The sequence below is a fragment of the Neodiprion fabricii genome, chromosome 5 (genome assembly GCF_021155785.1).
Source record: "Neodiprion fabricii isolate iyNeoFabr1 chromosome 5, iyNeoFabr1.1, whole genome shotgun sequence".
NCBI classification, from domain to species: domain Eukaryota; kingdom Metazoa; phylum Arthropoda; class Insecta; order Hymenoptera; family Diprionidae; genus Neodiprion; species Neodiprion fabricii.
Genome location: NC_060243.1, coordinates 14,732,929 through 14,753,207, shown reverse-complemented (window position 1 = coordinate 14,753,207; position 20,279 = coordinate 14,732,929). Strand labels below are relative to the sequence as shown.

The 20,279-nt window shown below is 38.7% G+C and overlaps 1 protein-coding gene across 1 annotated transcript; it reads right to left on the bottom strand.

Moving 5' to 3' along the window:
- Positions 1-957: 957 nt before the first annotated feature.
- Positions 958-2,590, bottom strand: LOC124182669 (putative nuclease HARBI1). The gene is made up of 4 exons (XM_046570210.1): positions 2,347-2,590; positions 2,111-2,253; positions 1,862-2,042; positions 958-1,702 (listed from the first exon to the last, which is right to left on the bottom strand). The coding sequence occupies exons 1-4, from the start codon at positions 2,515-2,517 to the stop codon at positions 1,073-1,075; spliced, it is 1,125 nt and encodes a 374-aa protein (XP_046426166.1). The 5' UTR covers positions 2,518-2,590; the 3' UTR covers positions 958-1,072.
- Positions 2,591-20,279: the final 17,689 nt, after the last annotated feature.

The following is a 20,279-nucleotide window of genomic DNA, read 5'->3' as shown; positions in this document are numbered from 1 at the left end:
TCAGAAGTATAGACGACAGTGTTCAGCCTGAAGTTCTTGTGTCTGTGGGTAATACCCGCGTATTGAAACAAAAACGAAAAGAAGATGCTGCAAGAGGTGGAACTAAAAAAAAAAACAAGATCCTCTGCTCGCTATGTATGTTGAATTGCAAGAAAAAAAAGAAGAAAACAAAGAACGTCGGCATCAAGAGAAAATGAAAATCTTCACGGAATATTGTCTGAAGAAGCAAAGTGAATAAAACTGATATTTATAGAAAATTAACTGGTTGCACTGGCGTGCACCAAGTGCAGTTTCATCCTTTTCTGCCATAGACTTTTGAAAAATATGATAATATACTCTGTGTGCACCAGTGCAACCAGTCAAATTAGCTATTATAATATTACGTATGATCATCACATTAATATTATATTTTTTTGTTATATCCTTCAAATTTATTTGTTATATTATTAGTTCAAACTTAAAAAATGTGATATTTACTCCCAACCTGTTAAAATAAGTCTCATCCAAAGTATCACAAACAAATATCACTGGATACATTATCAATTCTCACTTTAAAAAATATCCAAAAAAGGGCCAAGCTCAAATTAAATTGCAGGAATTGCAGTGATATTTGTTTGCGGTATTTTGATTTTGAACATTAAGAGATGTGGCCCCGACAAATATTCGAACCGAGCTTTGTTGCACGACAAACTTACTTCAGGTTAGAATAATCAAACCAGTGAGATTATTTATCGGTATCATGTCACGTCAATGTTGTGATAATGTATCCTGTGATATTTGTTCGTGATGTTTTCTTATCATTCGTTATAATGTTTGATAAGGTTAATTTTTTAGTCAAAAAATATAAGCAACGACAAGGTTTTATAAAATGTATTTTTATTTCTGTTAATTAACTTCACATCATAATTTTTCAACCATCAATTTTAATAATTTTTCATCTTTAATGATCTAGACCTCAACATTTTCGGTAGGTGAATATTTTATGCAGCATATCAGACATTACAGTAATTATTTTTTACAAATCTTATAAATTGACAAATGATGTACGTTACAAATCGCAGTGCTTCTATATTTACATGAATTGCCTGGACAGCAAATTGCGTTTCAATACACCTAAACGCCGAGCTTCATCGTTTATAATAAACTCTGCTTCAGGCTCAGGTTCTGCCATGTAATGTTCAATTCCATCCAAGAAGTCGTTTCTTTCGATACATAAATTATGCATCACGCAGCATGATAGTATAAATTTCGATGTCTTTAAAACACCCCACATATCTGTTCTTATTAGTTGCCTGAATCTTTGCTTTAAAAGCCCGAAAGCATTTTCGATTAAAACTCTTGTTGAACAGAATCGCCTGTTATATTCTCTTTGTTCATCTGTTAAATTTCCGTAATCCCGGATCGGTGTCATCAGATTTTCACATATCGGATAAGCAGAATCTCCGAGTATATGAAAATCTGGGCCCATTGATAGCACGGTAGGGCGAATAAATGACAAAGTAAATACTCTCGCGTCATGAATTTTTCCTGGTATTCCAGGAAACACATCAAGGAACTTCTTCTTCGCATCGCATATTCCTTGCAAAGTCAATGCCGTTGTATCGTGACGATTAACGTAGGTCGACTTAATTTTATGTGCGGGTGTACGGATGTTTATAAACGTACCATCAATGCATCCGCATACTCCTGGATATCCTGCAATCTGAAATTTATATGTATTGTGAAACTCGTTCTCGTTGCTGCCCCTAATTATACCTGGGTGAAAATATTCCCTAGAATCTGGAAAAAATTTTCCAGAATATTTCAGACCAATGCAGAGGAGATGTGTTTTAACATGTTAGTCAAATATTCGCTACCTTACCTCCTCAAATTCCTCACAAATGTCTTGTTTCTCCTGCAAGGTACGAGGAAATCTGATAACCAGTGGACCCAATTCATCTGTTAAATAAGTCGTTACACTTTCTATCATTGCGTGCGCTGTTGACAAACTCAAACCAAAGAGTTGAGCTACAATGCGGTAAACAGATTTGTTACCTGCAAACCTATTAAGTCAAAAAAATTAATAAGTCATCGCAAAACAAAAAACAAAGTATCATTAATTATCACTCACCATAAATAACATAGAATGTACTCTTCAGCAGTTTTTATTCTCACACCACCGAAAGGTGGTCCTTTGGGATAATGTTCGCTCTGTTCGAATAAAGCTATTAAATAATTGCAAGTTTCTCGCGACACTCTGAAATGACTTTTGAACTGTAAAAAAGAAAACAATTGTAGTTCAAGCATCCAACTTTCTTGGAATTCAATAGTTCAATAAATAAAGATATTGTGAGGTTACGTACGTACTTGTTTATCGTTATAGTGGTTAACAACGTCAGCGATGTAATTTTGGATGCGCGGAATTTTTCGTCTTCTATTGGCGATATTCCGCAATAATAAAATATCTTCTTCATCATCGGAATTCTCTGACGAAAATAACTCCTCGATTATTCGCACTTCATGAACTGGCTCTGCCATACTTGTTTTGCTCGAACCGCTCTGACCCCTGCTTTCCGAGCAGATTTTTGTTCATAGACCAATCAAAATTTAGTTTTCAACCGTCACTCGAACATGCGGTCGCTACACTCAACCTGCTCGGTTTTCACTCGAACACAAAACTCGCTCCTGGAGTGCTCTGAGAGCGTTCACTCGAAAACGCTATAAGACTGAAAGCTTGTGAATCTCCATGTACCGCAATTATTTCTGCATTTCATGTTAGCATTATCTGGAGCAAAAAAATCCCATTTTAAGATTGAAAATGGAACCTGAAACACAGAGTTATTCAATAGCACGAATTGAAAACCAAGAATTTTATAATGGTTTCTGCAACAAAGGGACTCTTTCCAAATATCCTTGTTAGAAGGTGATGTTTGGAGGACTATGAGCAAGATATTGTATCGGATTAAATTATTTGGAAAAAAATCTTCATAAACTTCGTTAAAAATTAGATATTCAGTTATTTTGATGGAACAAGGGACACAATCATGAATCCGATAAGTCAAGATCCTCGTAATAATGTTCTGATATTACTCTAAAACATGATTGTCCTTGAAGCTAATTGTAACATTGAGGCGCATTTTGAGAAACTTGATTTTCAACTTGTGTCACAGGATGTGATTTACGTTCCTGAGTTCTACGCTTTCGATTAGATTTTCTTTGTTTCGAACCGCACTAACATGAAATACAGAAATCATTTTAATAAATCTTATATTACTTGAATTTTCAATTTCAGTATTAGGTTCCCTTCATTTATTTAATCGAACATCATTGAAAATTTGCGAAATAAATTCTGATAATCATTCGGAAATTTTAAATAGTAGTAGCAATAATTTGTTAATCGGAAAAAATACATTGACTATTGACTATCCGTCAATTTTGTTGAACTATTTTCAAGAAAAAAAAGATTGACAGTTCCGTTACAGATAGTGAGATATTTAAATTTCTTGAACGCTCGGTTTAATGTCTCATTTTCGAAATTGATAAAATTCAGTATTACCGCCTGAAATCACAAAAGAGTGAGAAAGTTGCTTAGTTGCTTGAAAGTGGCGATGATCTTTGCACGTCTGACAAATTGAATGGGCAGATAACAGTGAATATCAGAGATGTAATTATTTTGGCCGTATCACCTGTTGATAGATAAAAATTCCATTGTTATTTCTAATGTACGAAATAATAAAAATGATTAAATAAAGTGTTCGCACCTACCTGCTGCGTTTCTTCCAAGCACCCAACATTTAAACAGATTTCTCATTTTAGTCGAATAAAGCCAATTTTCAAAGAGCATTAGCATCAACTTTCCGAGTCACTACCTCGACCGTTTGAGATTCTAACCTCAAAAATTCGTATGAACTACAACGCCGCCAGAAACAGAGTTTGACAGCTGAAACTCGGAGTGGCCAGGCTGCCCGAGCAGCCGATAAAACTCGCGCATGCGCATTATATGTATAGTTTCAAGAGATTGATATATATGTATATATATATATATATTTGTTAATAATATATAAAAATTGTATCGTATATTTTTACAGGTGGTTGCAAACATGCTATTGCATTTTTGATGTGGATTTATCGTCGTTCAGAACACCCATCAGTCACAAATTGAATGCTAACGGCGTCGATCCGCTTTAGCATCCGTAGGCACGGCGAAAAAATTAATCGCGAGTTCCGAAATGACAGAAACTTCATCTGTTTCTAGACCTATGCTAGACAATACGACGTTTTTCCAAGCCCTTGTTAAATGGGCGGAAGAGAAAGTGAACAGTCGGCTTACAAGGCATAACTTCGAACTAAAAAATTGCAAAGTTGTGTCACTGTCGATTCATCAACTTCTTATGAAATTTATCGAGAATGATGGAAAGTTGGTCGATGATTTTATTGCATTTGCAAGAACAGAGATATCACATGATTTGCGTGACGTCGCCGAAAAATTTACTCGTGCTCAGAGTGATACAGTTCTTTGGCGTGAACTTCGGTACAGGAGAATTACAGCATCAAAGATATACGAAGCGACTCGTTGCAGAACAGAAGATGGTTCATTTATCCAGCAAGTGATTGGCGCAATGAAAGTATTTGATACAGAATAAATGCAGCGAGGTAGACTATTAGAATCCGCGGTGTTACAATAAGCTTCCGGAAAAACAGGATTGTTTTTTCCAAATTGCGGTCTGCAGTTGGTGCCATCATTCCCAATGTGAGGCGCTTCACCTGATGCCATATGTGACGACTTCATTGTGGAAGTGAAATGCCCATCATCAGTAAAGACGTTTGACAAGATTTTACCCCATAGCAAAATGAATGACAAATGCAGAGCCCAAATGCATTTACAAATGTTTGCGACCGGTAAACGTAAAAGCATTTTTTGTGTGGCAGACCCAAGTTTTGAAAATACGAACAACATTATTCTTGTTTGGAAAACTTTCGATGAAGCATATATTAATGAGATAATCGATAAGGCAAAAAAATTTTGAAAAGATTATATTATCTCAAAAATGTCAAAAACTTATATAATTAAAAAGGTTATTATATTTTACTTTTATTATAATATTCCGTCTACATCGATTTGTTCACAATATGTTTCGGTTAAACAATAAATATTGTTAACTACATGAAAGACTTTTTTACGCATTTGAATTCTATTCACGTTTTTGTTATTGGCGGCTGTATATTTAAGAGTGCTGCAGCGATTATTATAATATAATCGATTACAGACGTATAACTGTGCGAGAGACAAGCATGGGGTATGAGCATTTTATATTCTCTCAATCGCCGAATAACTCGTTCAATATGTTGTAACCAATTATATATATTTATGTGTGAGGGTTAAAAAAAAATGAGATTGGTAACCCTATGGCGCAGTTACTAACCTGAATAATTAGATATTGAGAGATAATAAAAGAGAAAGATATGATTGTTTGGCGCCAGACGCACATGCGTCAGAAAATAGATAATCAGAAAAAAAAAAGATATAGATAAAGACAAGATCAGGTTCCACGACGGTTTTACACAGCTTGCTCAGTATAGACAAGATAATGGTAAAGGGAAGGGGTTGAATCCAATAGATAAAATAAGAAACAGGTGAAGCAGAAATAGTATTGAATATATTGGCCAAGAAGCGATAAATCTTATTAACAAGCAAACAACTGAAGAGATTGAGATACAATTAAGATAGGTGAGATAATTAATTTACAGCCAGAGAAAAGTTAAGCGAGAGATTTGACAAGTAACAGAACGTTTTCAGAATAAACGAGAGATATGCGTAGGCTCGCGATACCATGATTCGAGATAGTAATTAACACGTTTTTATAATGAGTAGGCAGAACAGAGAAAGATATACGGTACTTAAATTAAGCATTGATCAAGCAAGCCATAAAATATGAGAAGCGATTATAAGAAACATGCGAAATAAAAAAATTGTAATAGTTATGACATTACCAGAATTATCAGAGATATAACAGAGGCAGGGAATTATTAATTACGAGGTAAATTCAAAGAAACAGGTCAAGTAGAGAATTATTATGAAATATAGAAACTAACAGATAATACGTAGTCTCTAGTTTGCAGTAAGTGCGAGAAGAAAGAGAAATAATATTCGATACGGTAAAAGATAATTTCGGGATTAAGACAAATAATACTCAAGAGAATTAATACGCAACATACGACAAACCAAAGAGACTACGGACAACTGCGATCAGCTGTATTAGCGAAGAAAATAATGAAAAAGATGTTATTCGATACGGCGCAATACGCCAAAGTCAAAAGAACGACCAGCGAGACCGCGCGGCGATGTAAGATCGCTCACACGGTACAGTCACTAAGATCAATCAATCAAAGATAATAGGTAAAGAAACGGTTATGAATTAATCAGAAAGGTATAACGAAATAGTAATGCTCAATAGCTGAGGTGAGAATTGATAACTTAACAGAACACGCTGCTATACAGCGATATTAGATATTTAAGTATTCTAGAAGAGAGAGATAATAAAATAAAGCAATAGTCACTAACACTGCGTCAGTAAGAGTCAACCAGTCGCGAAGTTACTTGCAATAAGAAATAGAAAGTGATAAGATAAGAAATTGTAGAGAATAAGGTACGAGCCCAGGTGGTTCACGCAGACAAACTGCAAGAGAGAGAGAGAGAGAGAGAGAGAGAGATAAAGATACGACATATTGTAAGTAATTTCGTGGCTTCACAAAATAGAAAAGGAACCTCACTTACGTGAAAAAAAGATATGACAGGTACAGAAGATGCGAATACGGTACGATAAACTTTGTCAAAGGTAACAAGAACACGTCTGCTTTTAGAGAAAACTGAACGTAGAGTGGCGAGACGAGCGATGATTCTGATTTTCGTCGTGCTGCTGTCACGTGATTCTTCCTCAAATTTGCGTTATTCTAATTGGGCCAGCAGATTGCGTAGGTCTGGTACGATAAACTTTGTCAAAGGTAACAAGAACACGTCTGCTTTTAGAGAAAACTGAACGTAGAGTGGCGAGACGAGCGATGATCCTGATTTTCGTCGTGCTGCTGTCACGTGATTCTTCCTCAAATTTGCGTTATTCTAATTGGGCCAACAGATTGCGTAGGTCTGGTCTACAGGTAGGCGGCGATAATCCCTCGCCGCTTGTTTTTCTTCTTCCTCGCTGACAGGTATTGAGGTGTTGGGACGTCGGAAGGTGGTCGGAGATGTTTTCCTTCAGCTGTGCTGTATCGTTGGAGAGAGGGGGGGTCGTACCGCTCATGTGTTGCGATATTGAGGTGTGCGATAATATTGCGTCACCAATCTCTTGGACTTGCGACCGATTGTACCTCACTCCTTGCTTTACTGGTACTCCCCGTTGTAGCTATTTCGTTGGCGCTGCATCCCGGCCCTTGCTCATCGGAGCCCTCATGCAGGAACGATCTGGTGGTGATGACCCTCGACCTGGATCCCCACACTATATCCACCAGATCCACGTGGTCAGCATAGTCTAGCCTATTCCACGCCACAGCCCTTCGATAGGACGGTTCATTAGGAGAAAACCGTCCTCTATTTGATAGACAACGACTTAGTAGATGTCGTGGTCGGTTTAGCTCCAGGCTAATAAGTATCGTTGACGGGAGGCTTTGTTGTGTCTTTGACGCACAGCCCTGTACGCCGTCTGGCGATACATCCGAGCGGTAGAAGCATTGATTCGTGGTTCGGCTCCTGGCCGATAAGTCTTAAATAGTTGGAGGTACTGTTTGTGCATCACGCACGACCCTGTTCACAACTTAGATAGGCATCCATCGGGAGTGGTTTCAGCGGTATTCGTTCGTCTGTAGTCGGTGGTGGTTGGTGTTGAGCTGGTACGTGACCCCTGTCAGGCAGTGTCCTGGCATCTTGAAGAGGAAGTCTGGTAGATGGTTCTCGTAGAGCGTTACAAAATGAGAAAATAGAATAGAATTAGCTTAATGAAGAGAATTTCACTTAAAGATAACTAGTCGTTCGTTTTGGAGTATTAGCCTCAGACGTGCTTTCGTTATTTTTAGCGATATTCCGTACGTAGGGAAGTGCGATAATTAAACCATGTGACGGCGCACGAAATACCACGTCACAATGTATACGCAAGCTTGCAATACGTTTCGTTTCCAATACTTCTGTTTTTGTCGGCTTCACACTAGACGATACACTCGGGGGACGAATAAGTGTACACTTTTTTTTTGTTCAGAAGAACTTGAATTTGTTTGAATCCACGATCAGCCATTACCCCACATTTTTCTGGTAATACTTCTGAAAAACCACATATTTCTGTGATAAATGTATCGCTTATTCTTCCGCCATATCCTGCGGATATACAAATCCATCAGATGTGGATGATATTAAATATTTCAGTGTGTTGAATTTCTTATATTCCGATCAGGTTAAGGGATCGTCTCTGTTCGCGCCACTTTATTATCATTATATTAGTTTTGTAAATTTATCATAGCAAATACTTTAGTTTCGTTGTATTTGTATATTGCACCTATTTACCACGTATAAGGTGACCAAAGAGTCACAACAGTAGATTTACTTTCTTATTCCACATGACGAGTAGTTCAACGTTATAGTAATTCAAATTACGTACTTATTGCCCACGTCAGAAATTCGTGAGCCGATACTCGAATCGGCAGTTACGTACGTTCGCTTGGCCGGTGAGGGCGCAGCGCAAGTTAGTTAGTCTCGAGCGCTCGAATAGGTAGGACGCGTTAGGTTTTCCTTAGACACGCGCGTCGATTATTTCGTCTCGCGTAGTTTTAAGATTTATCCGGTTAACACGGTCGGGGGAGACGTGGTTCACCCTCCGGTTGGGCCGGGGGTGTCGCGTCTTCCTGGGCGAGCGTCATTGCTTCAGCGTTGGTTCCCGAGACGTCGGGACCGCTGTTTGCACGGCATTGGGCCACCTTGACGCTCCCCACTCCCTGCTTCCACGAGTGCGTGGAAGTTGCGGAGCACGGTTTCTCATGGAGACTTAGATAAGTTGGCTTAAGATTATTGAATGATCATTCCATCTAGTTGACAAGGAACGCACCAGCGGCTGTATTATCCTGTTTTATGATGATCTGATTGGCAGTTAATAAACACTGGTCTTGCTTCGGCTTTTCCCTCTGCATCGTGAGGGTTTTTATGCCGAAGCAAGCGTCTTGTCTTTCCCGCGAAATTGTGTTATTTATTTATTTACCCTCTCACTCACTCATCCCATCCCGATTGAAGTTAGAGAAGAACTCTGGTCAAACGACCAAAACAGTCTCAGTGTGAAATCTTCAAAAAATTGTTTTTTTTTTGTTTTGCATTATCGTATAGTATACACTGTTCTAAACATTCTCTCAAATTTTTAAATCGAAATTCAAATTATTACGGTCGCTACAGCGTTTCTTGTAGGAAGGGAACGGGTTTTCTACCTGCGCGAGTACTAAGGTGCTCAGGTTCTATAACCTTGCAGAATAAACTGTCCAAGCATTTCAGTTCGTTTTTGACATCCACCACGGATAGACGTACGAGAGAAACCCCCAACAAAAAAATCAAGACCTGGCATCGCCGATTGATCGTAAGTAAACGATTTATATAAACTTTTCCAACTTCAATCTTTAAACGCGTTTTTCTCAGAATGGTGTTTTTCAAAACGGTTTCCACTCTCAAAGGAAAAGTTTTAAAGATATCTAGTTCCAATTTCGGGAGAACATTTTAAACGTCATTCTTTATCGCGCTATGGAAGCTTTTTTTTTTTGAAAACTTCCTATTTTTTTTTACGAAAAACTGTCGAAAAAAAGGGCCACATTCGACACTTTTCGTTCAAACCGCCGCCATTTTGTCAAATTTGAAAAAAGAAAAAAAAACCGTCCATAGCGCGATAGCGACTTTCCTACAAATCAATAATCTTTTTGAAATTTTTTTTTCAGATCAACATTGCGGCCGTCATCGTGGAAACCGTGCAGCACCTTTTTTTTCACGTGAAATTATAACAATTTATACAACAATGATGCACTCAATAAATAAACTTCAAAAAAATCATTTTGTATTCTTCATAAACCTATTTATTTATGAAAAAAAACCGGACCGATTAGTTTATTTGAACATTAAAAAAAAAATTCGTGAAAATCAGTGATTTTTCGGAGGGTCACACTGAGACGATCCCTTAATGCTTGATGAACGCCATTTGATGGTTTTTCGATTTGTATTTCGAAACAGTCGATTATGAATTGGACGTGGCAGTAATTATCGCGAAAAGGAATCGGTAGGGCTTTTTACTTTTCAATACTATTTTTCGAAGGAAAATATATCAATGGTTTCAGCATGTGAGCTAATTTTGGGACACAACTATTGAATACTTTACTTGCTTGACTTGTTGACATTCCAAATTGTTCGCCCAATCTTTTAAACGTGTCGTCCAACTCAATCTTCATTAAAGTTAATTTTATATCATCAGCGCGAATTTTTTTGTGAATGCATTTTGCAGAAGATCTATAATCCAATTCCATTCGCTTGAAACACCAATGTAATTTTTTGGATCAGTACTTATGCAATAATTTGTGAGCAATGAAGCTGTAGCTTTCAATTCTTGTCGTTGATTTGTTTCGATCTCTTTCTCTTCTGCGAAAAGTGGCTCCCAATCGCTTGATGTCCCTGGAGCGAATGAAGATACCAAAGTCGAAACTGTATCTCCACTAGATATTTTGATTTGACTAGAAGCTTTTATCGGTGAATTCTTAGGATCTCGTGTGTTAATCTTTTTTGGCGAACACATTGCATCCGTTGTACTGGCTTTTATATTGCACGACACGTAGTTAGTGCGAATATTGTATGAACGTGGGATATTACTTATGTATTTATTTCGAAGAAGCTGAGATGGCGGTAAAAACGAAGTGTACTGTATAAAGCTATGTGAGAAGTCTAGATGTGACGTTGTTGAGAGTGAGAATAGGAGTGTCGCTAGAGACTTGAAACGTACGGGGTGCAAAAAAGGTGTGAAGATGCTAAAGGAAGGGAATAGAATTAGATGAGTAAGCGCGATAGTGAATAGCGCGAGACTAGGTAGAGATAAGAGGACAGGACATAGACCATGAGATTCATATAAGAACTGTGGCAAAGTTAGCGAGTAGGAAAAATTATAGAGAAGTGGTATGCTGGACGTAACATTGAAAAATGAAATTGAAATTTGAAAAATTACATTGCAATTTGAAAACTTACATTGAAATGATCTTGACGGCAAAAATAATTTAAATTTGTTGGTTCATCAGGACGACGTGCCACAGCAAACGCCTATTTTCGTCGCGTGGAACTACGACGAATATTTTACTTAGCGTACTTTTTGTTGTATTTTTACAAACGGGCACATTACACCATTGGTAACTCGTAGTACACGCCATATCAGTTTATTTGCGTTAAAATATTATGAGAAACAATTTTCATGTATAATTTTCGTGCTTTACGGCTATTCAGCACGTTCGGGAACAACATCGTGACGTCACTGTTAAGCTCCGGAAAGATCGGCTTTTTACGGCGCATTTGAATAATAGTTCATGCGTGCGAATTTTACAATAGCTATAATCTTGTAAAAAATGAATATTTTTTTTTGCAAAAAAAATGTAACTGAGAATATTATATGTTCTTTATCCACTGGTCACACTCATAAAAAATATGAGATGACCGAATTGTAATAACGGTCAAAATTATATTCATAGTAATAATGCAATGTTTTCTGTATTATAATGACTGCTCATCCAAACACCTTAACTCAATTTTTAAGGGCTTATTCGTGTTGTGACGTTCTGGGAATAACGTCAGCAGAAATATTTTGTGGTCTTTAGGTTTGAGTAGAATTTCTCGTGCAGCCTGTCCAGATCTGGAATTTTGTCTTGTGTCGTGCCAGCTATCACTATGTGTGATTGGAATAATTCGTTTTATACAGCACTTTAATCTAAAATACACATTTATCAACAATAAGATGATCTTTTAATCGATTTTAGAGGTATGGTTTTGACAGTGTTGTTATTAACTTGATTAGTTGTACTGAAGTTCGAAGGTTTTGAATTTGAATATTTTATGATTCAGAATGATCTATAATTCTGAACGTTCTTGATTTCGAAGTATTCCGAATGGTCTGAAGTCTGAATCGGTTCTGCAATTAATTTAGTTCTGTTCTTTTTTGCATCTGTCTAGTTCGAAAGGGATCTTCAATAGTGGGATATCTGGAAGAGACTTCTGATTGGTTTTTGGCTACATCAGTGCACGACGATTGGTCTTGAAGAGGCCAATCGGTGCAGTGCTGACAAGATAGTTTATTGCAAGAATGCATATTTGAATTCTAAGAATAATACTTTGTGAACTGCTCGTCTTGTCTTTTCTTGCATTCCTTATGTTTGGTCAGTGAGGGTTCGCGAGCCTGAGTTCTGTGAATTTTGATTGTAGGCCCATATGGTTTATGTGTGTTGGAATTGAAGATATAAAGTGAAGAAATGAAAATGATATATACACATTGCATAGGTGACAGGTGGTATATGTATGCAGATTGTCGGTGCGAAACCATTGCATACCAAGATGGTAACTGAATCTAGATCGATATGGATCTTAAAGGCTGTGATATGAGCATGTGTGCTCTCTTATGGTAATTATATCTGGTCTCGTCCTCGGGATTACAAAACGTAGTATCGCTAGTTCCACTGCAATGCCACCACATTTTCAGAGTAAAAAGAGAGAATACCCTGTCTCTCTATCTGCTTACGTCCAGGGGCGGCGACTTTTGCGTGATGGGTGTGGAGCACTCCACACCCTGAACGCTAACCGTGTGGATATTCCACACCCTGAAAACCTTGATTGAAATTACAATTTTTCGATGGATATTTGAAAACCTGTCATGAAAATAAATATCCGGAATATTCCGAAAATAACCATATAATATTTACCTATAATCAACACTTGCGAGCCCCCGAGCGAATTCGAATCACCGCGCCATTTCGTCGGATAGCATGTAATTGGCGCAGAGAGTTGTACTTTTCTCGCGAGTCTGTTTCGTCTGCTACGGCCTACGGTACAGTCAATACGCAAAACTTTTCATCGCGCCGCTAGCGTACGCATGGCACGGAGGAATGTACGGTAGTCGATGTCGCTTCGTTAAGTTTTCGCTCGTGCGTTCTGATCAGACTGTACTTTCTCGTCGGCTCACGGTCCACACTACAGTTTACCTTAAACTCACCGTTGAATGGTGTGGAATATGTGAGACTTTCGTATCATTGTGTGTGTGAAAACCTTGTCGTGGTACTATGGAGAAATACTTGTCGAGAGGGAGAAAGAATAAAGACGAAGAGGCTGCAGCTGTTGTGCCAGTAGAAACTTCTAACATACAAACGTCTAACCTCGGAGCTCATCGTCAGAAGACTTCAAAATCAGATACATCGGAGGCAGAACCTAGTGAGGAAACGAGGAAAGAAAATAATTCAAGTCAGGCTTCGACGAAAAGAAATAATTGAAGTCACGCTAATATCGGAAAATCAGGTAAGCATAGAGCGCGGCTAATTTTCATATGCGTAAAGATTATTCGTCAATCAAGTGATTGTCGATTTTTAGTCTGAGAATAGCGAGTAGTATTACTGACGGCAAGAATACTTTACATTCACGATCAGTACATATCTTATTTTTTTATTTAGATGCTAAATTACCGAGTTCCTATAAGACATGGCAAAAAACGTATGAATGGCTTGGATTGAAAAACAGAAAAGCGATTTGTTCCATTTGTACAGAAGCAGTGAAAAAAAAATTATTTCCCATCACTGATGGTCGCATAAAAGCTTCTGTTACCGCTTTTGTAAAAGACGGATATAGTTGCTGGAAGAACGCGTCTCAACGTTTTCAAAATCACGAAAACTGCGAATTGCATCGCCAAGCCTTCTCAGCCTTACAAAGTTTAAGAGGAAAACCCATTGTAGCGCATATATCGGATGTTAAACAGAGAGAAATGGCAAATTCTAGAATTGCTTTAGAAAAAATCTTTGATACCGTCGACGTATTAGCTCAACAAGGCGCTGGATTTCGTGGTCACGAAACCGACAACAATTCCTGGCTCTTGAAAATGCTGAGAATGAGAGCGCAAGATGTTCCACAATTGGATTGGTGGCTTGGCAAAAGTGGGTATAAGTAGTTACACCACGATTCAATAAACGAAATATTGGAGATCTTGTCCAATGTAGTATTGAATCAACTTCTCGATGAAATAAAAGCAGCTAAATGTTTCTCTATAATAGTTGACGAGACGGCTAATATCTTCAGAAAAGAACAGGTGTCCATCAGTTTCAGAATCACGACATTAGACTTTGAAGTCAAAAAAATTTTCATCGGCTTTTATCATACCCCAAATACCAAATCATCGACGTTGCTCAAAATCGTCGAAGATGTGCCGTCAAGGTACAATTTGCAGTTTTGTAATCTGAGAGGACAATGTTATGAGGGAGCCGCTGCCATGAGCGGAAAAATATCCGGCCTGCAAAAACGAGTAAGAGAAATCGAACCCCGAGCGCTGTACGTCCATTGCACTGCACATTCTCTCAATCGAGTCGCACAAGATGCAATGAAAAACATTGACATTGTGAACAACTTTGTTGGAGTATCAAAGGATTTGATAAATTTTGTACGAGATTCTCCCAAACCAATGGAAGCATTCAAAGACATACAGCTGCAGTCTTCTGAAAAAAAATCTTCGGCGACTAATCTCTCATCATTTTGTCCAACTCGGTACGTAAAAACTAAAATGGAAACATAAAAATCATCTCATCTTATTGTTGGTTCGTGTGAAGCAATTAATAAAAGCGCATTCCGGAATATGTTGTATTCAGAAACAGGTTTTCACTAGTATTTTAACATTCAGTAGTAATTCTCGATATTCCCGAAATTTCATTTCGTAACGTCTATTGCATCAATTGTTAATGATATTATATTCCGAAACTTCGAACTTTTTCAGGTGGTGCATGAGGGTGAAATCTCTCAAAACAATAGTTTCTAATTATGAGACTATTCTATCCTTCTTAGAACAGATGAAAGCTGAAAAAACCGATGACAGTGGCAAAGCAGATGGTTTTCTGAAATATCTGGAAGGTTTCGAATTCTATTTTTTATCTCTATGTACAATCAAAGTATTAGAGAGAATCGTAATTTTGAACAAAGAACTTCAAAAGAGTGATCTTTGTGTCGAGGAATCGCATGAAAAAGTCAAGTTGGTTCTGGATGCCATGCTAGAAATCAGAGAATGTGGTTTTGACACATTGTGGGAAAACGCGACGGCGAATGCAAAGGATCTCGACCTGGAAAAACCACAACTACCCCGTACCCGGAGAGCTCCAAAGCGGTTGGAAAAAGCGACCGTTCACCAATTCAACGGACCAGAAGATTACTACCGTAAAATATATTTCGAAATGATGAATCAAGTGATTTCTTCCTTAAATAATCGATTTCAATCGGAAACAATTGAATTCTTGAATTCCTGTGAAAATTTCGTTTTGGGCAAAGAAACCGAATCAGCAGTGATATCAGACTTCTACCGGGATGATTTCCATCCGAACACTGCAATTACATAGAGATATGTTTCTCGATATTTTTCGCCGGAGAAATCTGCAGGTAAATCACTTGGGAGACGTTGTGAGAGTTTTGAAAAACGATCAGCCCTTAGCCAAGCTATTGTCAGAATTAGCAAAGCTAGTTCGCTTACTTTTGACCATACCGGCGTCTTCCTGTACCGCAGAAAGATCATTTTCCGCGTAACGTAGGCTTAAAACTTATCTGAGAACGACAATAGTAGTACAGCAAGGGGGGTTCTGAGTACAAACACCTTCTTTACCGACCGAGCCGCTCCCCGCAGCCCACAAGCTGCTCCGCGCAGCTCAGACTCAAACCCTTTTCCGCGATGACGTCACAGTCTGCCGTACCGAAGGTCAATTACCGACACTTCGAGGGTCAAAATCGTGCTGTTTTACCAACAATCTTACCGACAGTTGTATCGATCAAGGGTCAAAATCGTGCTGTTTTACCAACAATCTTACTAACCGAAGGTCTGTAGTGTTCGCCTGTCCCACGATAGGACTGCTGATGTGTAACATGAACCACTCCGAATTCCTTTCCCACGGTAGGACTGCTGACGTGTAACGTCAACCACCTCACATTCCTTTCCCACCTTATCAACCACGTGACATTCCAAAATTAATGGTTCCGAGAATTGTTTGTCTCAAATTCAACGTCGCACCGAAATCCTTTGACCGCATGCCGCTCGCCGTCAAGTCGGAACTTGTCGAAAGCATTGTTTTGTCTAACCACCTTATCAACCACGTGACATTCCAAAATTAATGGTTCCGAGAATCGTGTTTCACTTATTCGCATGTCGGTTTGATATCAACCACCTCACATTCCTTTCCCACCTTATCAACCACGTGACATTCCAAAATTAATGGTTCCGAGAATCGTGTTTCACTTATTCGGTTTGATATCCAAGGTCGACCGATAGTCGCGGTACAGAGCCTGCGGTGTCGGGTTACTATCGCTCTTGGAATGCCAAAAGGTGCGCGCGCATCCGTACAGCTGCCTTATAAAAAGGACGCTCATCACAGCAAACGATCATTACGTCACAACCTGTCAAGCATACGTGAGGAAAGAGCTCAGGATGGAATCCGCGAAGTGTTTGAGATTGATCGATATTATGGAATCGGCGTTCAAGATTTTATCGGAAAAATCGTCGCCGGCAGAAATTGCAAAATGGATTCGACTCGGAACCCAAAATATCAGGCTTTTGAATGAAATCTTACGCTACAACGCCTCAACGATCGGGGAGAAGACAAGAATTTTGACTACAATTGGAATTCTGAAATCGTTGACAGTCAAATTTCAACAATTGCAGAAAGTGGGTGACGGATTACGAAGCCGACGAAGAAGCGATCGAGTACGGTGGGAAGATTTGGAATCAGCTTTCGAGAGGAGAATTCGAACTGGATCCATCGTCAATTTGAAGCATGAAGATGTGGAGAGATTTCTAGAAGACGCAAAGGTACTAGCTGTGACGAGACTGAAAAACGCTCTGAAGAAAGACGGGAGCTTGAAAGCCAACGTTATCCTGGCTTGTAAATTTGAACTCAGAAAAGTTGATCGCACGGTGGAAGAGATCAAATTTTTTAATACGAGAAATGAAATCATCCTCCAGACAACGGATATCAGCGAATGGTTCATCGAAAACGCGACGGAGCGTTTGTTGAAAAAGGTGGAAGATTTCCAGGAAAAGGATTCAGGCTGGTCGCTGACCGAAATAATCAATTTGACTGTGAATATCAACAAGTACGTGCCACTACGAGGCGGTGTCTTCACATACACAAAGATATTCAAGATAAGAAGGCTGTCGTCAACATCCGTAACAGCGACTCGTATTGCTTCCTCTGGTCGGTCACCGCAGCTCTGTTCCCAGCCGACAACAACAATCCCAGCAAAATTACTTCGTATCCACATTTCAGCTCAGTGCTACGGTATGATGGTATAACGTTTCCTATGTCTCTAGACAAAAACACCATTTCAAAATTTGAGAAGCTTAACGGTCTTTCAATTAACGTTTATGGTATAGACCAAGGTGATCGGAAAAAAAGTGATATAGTACCGATTCGCCTAAGTCAGAATAAGTCTGATAAGCCTACAATCCATCTTTTGGCGATAGAGTCTGAAACCGACGATGACGATGACGATGATATGGTAAATTATGAAAAAAATAGAATCTTTCATTTTACATGGATTCGAAATCTGTCTCGATTAACAAGATCTCAAATTTCCAAGCATAAATGTCATACTTGGTTGTGCGATAGGTGTCTGTCTCATTTCAATTTCGAAAGATGTTTGTTGAAGCACCGAGCTGATTGCATGAATTTAAACAAAACCAAAGTTATTCTACCTACAGATGAGGAAAAAATACTAAAATTCAAAAATTTCAAGCACAAAGAAACCGTTCCATTCTGCATTTACGCGGATCTCGAATGTTTACTGCAACCCACACATGAAAGTTTTGGGGAAAATAGAACAATTTATCAGAAGCATCTTCCGTATAGTATAGCTTACTATCTGCATTGCGCGTTTGACGATTCGCTTTCAAAATTCAAAATTAATCGTGGAGAAACTTGCATCCAATGGTTTGTGAACGAGTTAAAGGAATTGGCACTTTCGTTAGAGGGATATTACAAGACTGTTGTACCGATGGAACCACTAAATTTCAATCAGATCAACGAATTTGATTTGTCAGCGGTCTGTCATATTTGTGAAAAACCGTTTACGCTCACAGACGTGAAACATCGAGATCACTGTCATTTCACAGGAAAGTACCGTGGTGCTGCTCACCGCAGCTGTAATCTAAATTACCAAAATTCGCACACCATCCCAGTGATATTCCACAATCTTTCGGGTTACGATTCGCATTTTCTGATCAAAGCTCTGGGTACGTCATTCGAAGGTACTGTTAAACTATTACCTGTCAACAAAGAAAAGTACATTTCCTTCACTAAATTCGTTAAGGGAACGGATGTAACGTTCCGTTTCATAGATTCGTACCGTTTCATGCCCAGTAGTCTCGATAAATTATCATCGTATCTGGACGATTGCCGAAAAACAATAACACGTAAATTCTGCAGTAGCTTGAACAAATTTCGGTTATTGACTAGGAAAGGTGTCTTCCCGTACGAATACATAGACAGTTGGGAGAAGCTCGAGGAGAAACATTTACCAGCCAAAGAACAGTTTTATTCAAAATTGAACGACCGGAATATATCAGACGACGATTACGCGCATGCGTGCGACGTATGGCAAACTTTTAACGTCCGAACTTTGGGAGAGTATTCGGACTTGTATTTACAGACGGACGTGTTTTTACTGGCCGACGTTTTTCAAAATTTTCGACAGAGCTGTTGGACGACGTACAAACTGGATCCGTTACATTACTACACAGCGCCCGGTCTGTCGTTTGATGCAATGTTAAAATGTACAGACATCGAACTCGAGCTTCTCACCGACATAGACATGGTTATGTTTATCGAAAAAGGTATTCGTGGTGGTGTATCACAGTGTTCGAACAGATACGCAAAGGCCAACAACAGGTACATGGGAGAGGAATTCGATCCTGAGGTCGAAGAATCTTATCTCATGTACTTTGACGTTAATAATTTGTACGGTGCTGCTATGAGCTTTGCTCTGCCATACAGTTCCTTCGAATGGTTATCAGACTTCGGACAATGCGACGTTCTTACCATCTCGGACGACGCAGAGTTTGGTTACATACTGGAGGTAGATTTGGAATATCCTGAGGAACTGCATGAAACTCATAAGGATTTACCACTGTGTCCGGAGCACTATGTACCTCCGATTTCGACCAATAAACAGCCAAAATTGACGCCCACGCTATTTTCCAAGAAAAACTACGTTGTTCACTACCGCGTTCTGAAACAATGTTTACAATTAGGTTTAAAATTACTCAAAATTCATAGAGTTCTCAAATTCAAGCAAACTCCGTGGCTGAAAAAATACATAGATTTAAATACCGATTTGCGAAAAAAATCTGACAACGAATTTGAGAAAAATTTTTACAAGCTAATGAACAACGCAGTTTTTGGCAAAACTATGGAAAACGTGCGAAAGTACAGAGATGTTCGATTGATCACGAAATGGGATGGACGGTACGGTGCGAGAGCTACCATAGCCAAGCCTAATTTTCACAGCTGCACCGTGTTCGACAAAGAGATGGTTATCGTCGAAATGAATAAGATGAAAGTTAAGTTGAATAAACCATTGTACGCAGGTTTCTCCATTATGGATCTGGCCAAAACATATATCCATGATTTTCATTATAATTATATCAAACAGAAATTCGGTAACCTAGCAAAATTAATGTACACAGATACGGACAGCTTGATTTACAATTTTACCGTCCCCGATATATACGAACATATAAAGGAGGACTTGCATAAATTTGACACGTCTGATTATCCGCTTGACAACGCTTATGGAATGCCTCGAGCAAACAAAAAAGTTCTCGGTTTGATGAAAGACAAGAACAACGGCAAAATCATGCTCGAATTTGTAGGGTTACGAGCTAAACTGTACGCATTCCGAGTCATGGGAGATGAGACAGACACTAAACGTGCCAAAGGAGTCAGAGGATCAGCGTTAAGAAAAATAACCTTTAACGATTATTTGGACTGTGCGTTGAAACGTGAAAATCTATCCTCAAATCAGCATTTGATCATGA